Source organism: Entamoeba dispar, genomic scaffold (assembly GCF_000209125.1).
Source record: "Entamoeba dispar SAW760 scf_1105229462207 genomic scaffold, whole genome shotgun sequence".
Taxonomy (NCBI): domain Eukaryota; phylum Evosea; order Mastigamoebida; family Endamoebidae; genus Entamoeba; species Entamoeba dispar.
Genome location: NW_001855077.1, coordinates 1 through 8542, shown reverse-complemented (window position 1 = coordinate 8542; position 8542 = coordinate 1). Strand labels below are relative to the sequence as shown.

The 8542-nt window shown below is 25.6% G+C and overlaps 5 protein-coding genes across 5 annotated transcripts, besides 9 other annotated features; 3 read left to right on the top strand and 2 right to left on the bottom strand.

Moving 5' to 3' along the window:
- Positions 1-350: 350 nt before the first annotated feature.
- EDI_140410 (uncharacterized protein) lies at positions 351-680 on the bottom strand (the record flags this gene model as incomplete). Its single annotated transcript, XM_001739520.1, has 1 exon — positions 351-680. One exon carries the CDS (start codon positions 678-680, stop codon positions 351-353), a length of 330 nt encoding a protein of 109 aa, XP_001739572.1.
- A 26-nt stretch (positions 681-706) lies between these two features.
- Positions 707-743: a sequence feature (AT_rich).
- A 165-nt stretch (positions 744-908) lies between these two features.
- Positions 909-2396, top strand: EDI_140400 (uncharacterized protein; the record flags this gene model as incomplete). The annotated part of the gene is made up of 1 exon (XM_001739519.1): positions 909-2396. The coding sequence occupies one exon, from the start codon at positions 909-911 to the stop codon at positions 2394-2396; it is 1488 nt and encodes a 495-aa protein (XP_001739571.1).
- Positions 1678-1698: a sequence feature (AT_rich).
- A 225-nt stretch (positions 2397-2621) lies between the features above and the next one.
- Positions 2622-2642: a sequence feature (AT_rich).
- A 1102-nt stretch (positions 2643-3744) lies between these two features.
- Positions 3745-3777: a sequence feature (AT_rich).
- A 92-nt stretch (positions 3778-3869) lies between these two features.
- Positions 3870-3899: a sequence feature (AT_rich).
- Positions 3900-4152: 253 nt separating this feature from the next.
- Positions 4153-4207: a sequence feature (AT_rich).
- Positions 4208-4515: 308 nt separating this feature from the next.
- Positions 4516-5502, bottom strand: EDI_140390 (uncharacterized protein; the record flags this gene model as incomplete). Its single annotated transcript, XM_001739518.1, has 1 exon — positions 4516-5502. The coding sequence occupies one exon, from the start codon at positions 5500-5502 to the stop codon at positions 4516-4518; it is 987 nt and encodes a 328-aa protein (XP_001739570.1).
- A 60-nt stretch (positions 5503-5562) lies between these two features.
- Positions 5563-5609: a sequence feature (AT_rich).
- Positions 5610-5698: 89 nt separating this feature from the next.
- Positions 5699-5784: a sequence feature (AT_rich).
- On the top strand, positions 5783-7724 carry EDI_140380 (uncharacterized protein; the record flags this gene model as incomplete). The annotated part of the gene is made up of 2 exons (XM_001739517.1): positions 5783-6436; positions 6492-7724. The coding sequence occupies 2 exons, from the start codon at positions 5783-5785 to the stop codon at positions 7722-7724; spliced, it is 1887 nt and encodes a 628-aa protein (XP_001739569.1).
- A 51-nt stretch (positions 7725-7775) lies between these two features.
- Positions 7776-7811: a sequence feature (AT_rich).
- Positions 7812-7870: 59 nt separating this feature from the next.
- EDI_140370 (uncharacterized protein) lies at positions 7871-8392 on the top strand (the record flags this gene model as incomplete). Its single annotated transcript, XM_001739516.1, has 1 exon — positions 7871-8392. The coding sequence occupies one exon, from the start codon at positions 7871-7873 to the stop codon at positions 8390-8392; it is 522 nt and encodes a 173-aa protein (XP_001739568.1).
- Positions 8393-8542: the final 150 nt, after the last annotated feature.

Sequence of the window (8542 nt, the reverse complement as noted above, 5' to 3'; positions counted from 1 at the left end):
ATGATTTTATTGGAAATTTTATTGATGCGTTCTATCCAAACAAGATCAAGTCTCATTTTTTTAGAATACTTCTCATAGAAGTGTTTATCAATATGAAAAAACTGATTTGCTTCTATTTCATATAAATAACACCGATATGCTAATCCATATTCCCCTATCTTTTGTAATTGTCAAGTAACACCTTTTTTGTCCATTTACGAGCATCAAGTGAATAAGAAAAGTGAGGAGGAGAGTATGGGAAAATCAAACAAAGTGGTGGTTGTTGTTGATTTTTCATTTTTCTGAATGAACTAAAAAGTTTCAATAAAGAAAATTCAAAGAGCAAAAATTTGGTAAGAAAAATCATTAGTTTACATTTGAAGTTCCATTTGAATAGTTTCTGCTGTTACACGAGGATTCTTTTTACTTTCTTGAAGAAATACCCAAAGAGTTAAAATTGTTTCTACATGAAGTCTTCTTAAGTCAAGTGTAAAATCTCCAAGTAAAATTTCATTTCTATAACATTCATCATCAAAATAAATAATTTTTAATACCTCTTTGATTTGGTCAGAAGTTACTTCTCTAAGAAATGTTAAAATAGTTTGAAGAATTTCATATTTGTTTTTACAATAAGAGTCAATAAATTTCTCACGATATATCAAATAATATTCTTTTGGTTGGTGTCTACATTGCATTGACATGATTTGATGATTTTGAGATAGTTATGATTTAATTATTATTTTTTCATTTTATTCAAATTAAAAGAAATGAACAAGAGGAAATTTGATATATTACAGTAACATAAATGAATTTAAATTTGATTTATTCTTTAAACTTTTAGGGACATAAGAATTGTATTATTATAAAGTGTTGTTTATTAGAATTACCTTTTACTATTAGATCTCATATTTTTTAATTAACTTATACCAATGCAAAACCCCATGACTCCTTTTATTGAAGAACCTATTGCCTCATACATTGAAAATAATGATGACCCTAATAATCCACATATAGAAGAAATTAAAGTAGTTGATGCTGAAAGATTATTATTAAAAGAAAAAACTATAGATGAAGTAGCAAATGGTCAATACATTGCATTAATGAGAAAAATGGCAGAGAAATACCCTGATAAAGAAGCAATGGATAAAATTTTTAATGAATTTTGTCAACAACAAACAAATAGTGGAATGAGTGATCAACAAAAACAATATTCATCAGCATATAGAATGATTGAAAGTGCACTTGCAACAAGTCTTTCAGCAGGAGAAAATGGAAGTAAAATTATTGGAGGATTACTTTCTAATCCAGCTAAAGTTGTTATGCAAGAACAAAGTTCAAGCCAACAATATCCACCATTAGGAAGTGATTTAATGATTCTTGAATATCAAAGAGTTTTTAAAAAATGTGTTGAAGGGACTTTGAAAAATTCAATAAAATTATTAGAAAAAACACGAATTGATTCAGAAAAGGTATTTATGGTTTTAAAAGGACTTTCTTCAAGTTGGAAATTAGAAAAGGATAAAAATGGATTAAAAGTAATGTTATTTAGTGGAATTAATAAATATTCAACATATTTAATATATTCACAAGAATTAAAAGAACTAATTCCTGTAATTCCTAAAAAAAGTATGGGATATATTGAGATGAAACTAATGTCTTTAGAACAATTCAAAAATCAAAGACATGAAATGAAAGAAGAAAAAAATTTAAAATATAAAACAGCTTATACAAATACACATTTTAATCTTCATTTATTAAGAAATAATAATATTAGTCAAACTGTATTTGATTACTTTATGTTAACAAATCCTAATGATATTATTCATAGAAATGAAACATCAATTACAGTTTTATTAAATTCTATTGATCCATTTGTTCTTCAAGTTAATTACATTCCTATTCAATATACTTTCACAGTCAAACCAAATGAAGTAAATTATAACCATTTTGAAGTTTATGAAAAAGAACCAATTGAATTTATCATAACTCTAAAACAAATCATTCAACAACAAATGATAGAAATAAAAAATGAACAACTTCCAGAAAATGAAAAAGTTGTTATTGACAAGAAACAAGTTCTTGATAAAACTTTTAATTATTTAATTATGAAAAGAAAAAGAATTGAAATAAATAAAGTGTTGCATGAGGTTGCTTCACGTTATATGAAAGAATATAAAGATCAACTAGTAATTGTCCAATGGATTGCTAGAGATCAAAAGATTGGTAATATCTCTTTCCATTTGTCCATTTATAACAAAACATTATACAAACAAAACAATGACTGTGAACCATTGAGAGTATATGATGGAATGATTTCAAATGGAAATGAAATTCATTTCCAAGGAAGAGATTTAACTTATTTGGTAAGTTCTGAAATTGGATTTATCATTCTCAGATTATTAAAACAAAAGTGTTAAACATTAATACAAGTAATAACATTGTTATAGCATTATTTTAATTCAACAAAAATATTTTCTTCTTCTTTTTTATTATTCATATTCAACATCTTATTTTTTGAGTCAATTCTAAGTTTTCTTTAATAATTAATTATAACAACACTCTTTTCTTTATTTTTATTGTCATTGGTTCAATGAAAAGCATAAATGAGAGAATAAAAAGTGATGATGAACTAAATAGAAACCAAATAAAAATAAATATTTTATGAATTGAACTTGAAACCATTTCTTAACTTGTTTCATCTCTATTTAATTTAAGACATGTTTATTTGATAATTTCTACTAAAGAGGCTGTATATTAATGTTTATTTTAAAATCTATTCTTTGATGTTAACCAAAGTGTTTTGTAAAGAGAATTTATTCCTTTTAAGTTTTAATTCTATTGAGAAAATACCAAGAACTATCCAACATAATAGAATACAAATACTTTAATATAACATTAGAATTTATTATAAAATGGATTAAATAATGGTAGTATTAATAAACATTCATAGCACTACACTAAACTCCAATTCTATTATTGTTTGTAATCTTCTTATTGTTCATATAAACATAATATTGATTTTTTTCAATAAATGTTAATCTCTGCTTTGATTTAATTTCTATTTACTTTAATTGCATATGTTTATTAATTCAATATATATTTTTATCTCAACATATTCTTTATCATTAACATAATCTTTCTTGTATTGTTAGTTTGATATAATATATAAAATACTGGTTATTAACTATAAACTACCCCTAATTTATAAAGGTGCCATAAGCAATGTTTTAGTCTTTGGTTTTTATTCCAGTTTTTATATCCGAATAACTAAAAAACGATTTTTGTTAATTCAAGCTATTTACTTTTATGTTCTATACACCTTTTGAATAGAACTCATATTTTATTGAATTTGTTCTTGTTTAATGATTCACTGTGGATGATTTTTATTAAGGTTATTTAATTTTTCTTTTTCTTAAAACTTTTTTGAAATACTTCTATTGTCTTTTCTAGTTTACTTATCTTATTAGATATTTTATTGTGCCAGGAACATTAATCCTCTTATTCTAATATCTTATTAAGTAATAAAAGAATTTTATTCTTATGTCATTGTTCATAAATAGTTTTAAAGCCTGCAATTTACATAACCTTTTCGATTGTTTATTGTAGTCAGATTCTAGTCTGATATTTATTAATACTATTCTTAATTGTACCAGTTGAATTTAGTATATACTATAATATATCTTTAGAGTATATATAAATGGTTATATGATTTGAGTAATTATGATTGCAATATCAATTGTTGATGTTAGTAAAAAGAGTTATAAGTTAAATTTATATTTTTTTTTTTTTGATTATTTACAGACATTATTCTCAGTGAGTTTAGTAATATTCTTGATAAATTTAATTTCTCCTTATATATCTTTTGTTGAAACATTTTTAAATTGCGAATGAAAAAATTAAAAAAAAATATAGATTAATTACCATTATTATGGCTATATAAAAATGAGAATAGCATTGTAACTTGAACGTGTTGTAAATAAATGAAATAATAAAAAAGTGTTTAATAGAGTTTGGTTGTGTACTTCTTGATATTGAGAACGATAAATTTTTATGTGTCTATAGTTTATTGTGAATTATAATGAACTTTATTTCACAAAAATGAATTCACTTTTTCTTTTTAGAGTTAATGAGAAGTTTTATTAGTTAATATAAATCTAATTTACAAAGCATTTGTTTAAAAAAGTATTTTTCTATATTAATTTAAACAAAATGAATTTTATTATAATTAGAAGGATTTTTATTGTTACAATGAGTTTTATTTATTTTGGTATAAGACCCAATTCCTTGCTTAAAAATTATTAAAAATGGTTATCATTAAATATCATTACACACTAATCAAATCTGAAAGATGAAAAGTAACAAAAAATAAATGGATGTTTATAAAATTAATAGAAGAAAGAGATATTCTGTTAATAAGAAAAAAACGCATAACAACAAACTGACAATGTATAATTTACTTGAGACAGTTAATTAATATTAAGCACATAATCAGTTGACAAATGTATTTAAAAGAAGGTCTAAGGTTTTTTCTTACTACTACACTTCAAGAGTTGTTTTTTCCTGGTTATCAATACATCTAATAATTTTTACTTCTAATTTAAAAGTTAATAAATCTAAAGGATATGTTGTTAAGAAGAAACTTTCATCATCTCTTTTCTCTCCTAATCCAATGTATTTTCTTATTTTTCCATTTTCTATGACTTCTAATCTTCCTCCAGAAATACAAAACTCGTTAGCTTCTTGTTCTTCACAAAATACAATATCATTTCCACCTTCCCCATTTCCAAGAACTTTTACCCACCAATCACCAGAAACTGTTTTCATACTTGGTGAATTATTCCATATTACATGAAATTTAACACCGATTTCTCCTTGTTCCATTTTAAAGAGAGTTGAATGTTCAAAGTTTTGATGAAGACAAGCTTTAAAATAAACAGTTCCAGGAATAATATCAATATTTGGTATTTCATTAATCATTGATATAAAATGAATTGGTTTAAATGGAACTGCATATGTTCCTATTCCATAAATTCCTGATAAATTGGATTTATAAAGAAAATGTTGTGCAGTATTCACTACAACCATTATTCCTTCTTTTGTTTGTTTTCCAGCATATAATTCACCTAATACATCAAATTGGTCATTGACCGAAGAGCTCGTTATATTTTCTGTTGTGCCTATGTGAGGAGAGTCATGTTGTATTAGACATTCAAACTTTTTATTAGTTAGTCGAAAACGAATTGATGGTTGATGTGTTGATGATAAATATAAATTGTTTGGAGAAAATGGTTCAATTCCTAGGTGTAAAGACTGAAACCGTTTTTGATGATCAACGGCACGAAGCCTAAAAGTTTGAGACGAGTGGTCTTCATCAAATGTATCAAAAAGAATTGCATTTGTTTTAAATTTTTGCATAATAAGATAATAACCACCATTGGGTCTTGGTTTTGGATGAAAACTAGCATAATAACATCGTGATTGTTGAATAAATGAAAGATAAAACGACGTTTCACGTAACGTCATTGCAATCCTTCTTTCAGAGTATTTTTGAGTTCTATCAGAAGTTTATAGGAGAAAGTCCCCAAAAAAAAAAAAATAATTGTTATATTTTAAAAAAAGTATTTTTTATTCACCTGTTCTTATAGATGATGGTTGTTAATAGTTAATTCAATTTAATCGTTAATTCTTTTGGTTCTTTTTTGAGAAGAAGAATAGAAAGATAAATATTAAAAGAAATCTTTTTTTGATAAAAAATAAAAACAAAAAAACTATAAACGAAAATTTATTACTTTAAGAAATAAATATGTCGTTAGCAAGTACCTCAGAGTTTAAAAGTCGTCATGAGACAACAACTTTGAATAGAAGTGGAAGTACCGAAATAAACACATATTCTCCTAAGTCTCTACCTCGTAAATCTGTAAGAAAAACATTAACACGAGTGTCATCACTTCTTTTTAAAACTGACAGAGATCCTACTAAACGACAAACCAAAAAACTGGCTAATGTTTTAGTCAGTTTACCAAATAGCGTTGTTACTCTCATTGACAAAATTAATAATTCCCAGAAACCATTAACCAAATTAGTTGACAAAATATATAAAGAGGATTATATCCCAGAAGATATAGAAACAAACCAAACTAATATTGACTGTTCATACTTGGTGAAGTTATTAGAAAATGAACAAATATACTTATTTGATGAAATTAGTAATATTACTTCAGTTCTTAGTCAATCAAAAACTAAATTATTAAGGTCTGCTCGAATTTTATGTAATGGGATGGAAGTATCTCATTTTCATTTATTAGAAGTTATGATAAAAGTACTACTTCCAGTTTCTGAGACAGGGTTTTGTGATGCATTTATTAGTCGGTTTACAATTCTTGATGATCCTGGGAAAATGTTACATTTAAAATTATTTTATGAAACAATATCACAGAACTATGAAATTATATTTAGTGTTTGTTATTTATATATCATTCATTTATCTACTATTTGGTATTTACTTAGATTAGAAAGAAAGGTATGACCCTTATTACATTGATGGAATCTCTTCTCGTGAAATTACTGCAGCTTCAGATGAAACAATGTTTGACTTAATATTTGATAATAATTATCATGAAGAACAATATATGAGAAATTTTATTTACTTTCTTCCATATGTAATGAAACATAGAGATGTTTATGCTACAATTATGAACTATTACAATATTTTTAATCAAGAACATCCTGAAGATGATGAAATGAAAGCTTTTTTAAGTTGGAAATTTGTAAGATTAGAAAGATTAGTATTGTCATGGCTTGATATAATGGCTACGATGATTTGTGAAGTCGAACCAGAGTTTTTTAAAGAATTAAATTCATCTCCATTACTTCAAAGTGAACAGTTAACTGTTATTTTTAAGAATAAATTTCTTAATTTCTTAAAGAATTATGACCATAAACATGACGAAAATACTGAAGTTGAAGTTGCGCCATATATGAAAAGTGTTGCTCGTGATGTTTTATTTAGTATGGTAACAGAAGAAACTAGTGATGAACAACAAATAAAAATACTATTAGAAACCTTTACTATAGATCCAATTTATTCAAAAGACCAAAAAACTAAAATTGTTAACTTAATTCAACTAAACCCAGTATTTCTTGCTGAACAACTGGTTTTATTTGATTTAACAGAATTCCAAAAAATTCATTGTCATGACTTCTATTTATCTAGAAAGAATAACACATTAGAAACTTATATAAGGTCTTGTCAAAAAGTAGAATTTTTAGCTCTTAGAGTCATGGATATTATTAAAAACCATAAAATTTGTGAATATTTTATCAAAGTAGCTAATTATTGCTATGAAATAAAAGGATATAACACATGTTATTTGATTTATTCTACTTTAACAACAATATCTATTAAACATCCTGATGTTTGGTCTAAAGTTAAAAAGAGTAAAACACAAATTTATAAGAAACTTCAAATATTATTTGAAATAGGAAATAATTATAAAAACTATAGAACTATATGTACTGATAAAGAGGGTATTCCTATAATGACTATTTGGATGCATGACATTGTGAATATCAATTGCATTCCGAATAAAATTGATGAACTTGGTTTATTTAACTTCTCAAAATTACGTGCTATTGGAAGTATTATTACTTTATTACATAGTCTTCAAAAAATTCAATTTAGTTTTAAGCCCTATGACGTTGTTCAAAGAGTAATCAATAACATCATTGTTCCAGAATCAAAGTAGTTGTATTCCTCTTTTTTTATGTTTCTTTAATATAGACTTTCTTTTCATTTCATTTTTTTTCTTTTATAAAAATACTATTTATTATAACTTAATCATTTAAAGTGGATTAAAAAAAAAAAGGATCTGAATCACCAAAACCAATCAAAATGTCTTCCCTTCATTTCACTAATAAGATTCTCAAAAGTGTACCAGTTGAAGAAGATGTTATATCCGCTGATCCTAATGCACAATGGCAATGGTATAGTGATAAAGGATGGTTAAATTATGAAGATAAACAAAATAAATTAATTGAGGAATCTTATGCTAAACATCTTAAAGTTATAGAAATAGACGAAGAACGGTTTGTTGACTTCGCCACTATGAAACAACGAAGAATTGATAACCCTTCAAAGTGTAGAAGAATACAACGAATTTCAACTAACACTAAACCCAAATCATCGCTCAGTGTTCCTTTAAATAAAAAAATGTCTTCAGTACATTCTCCTAAACCTATTTCCTTGTCTAACACAGTAACTCAAAAAAAATATACAACTCCCAGAGACACTAGTCCTCAACAACCTATAACTAATGTTATTACTAAACAAAATTTTTTACATTGTATTAGTATTCCTAAAGCCTCAACGCCTGTTGCTCCTGTTGTAAACAAACCATCGTTCATAACCAAATAAATACCTCTTCACCTTCTCTTTTAAACTCAATTTACTCAAATGACTCAGTAAATTCAGATACACACTCATGGACATTGACAATCTCTACTAAATATAGAGTGACGATGAGATATGAGATAGATAAGTTTAGATTATTGAGAGAGACACACA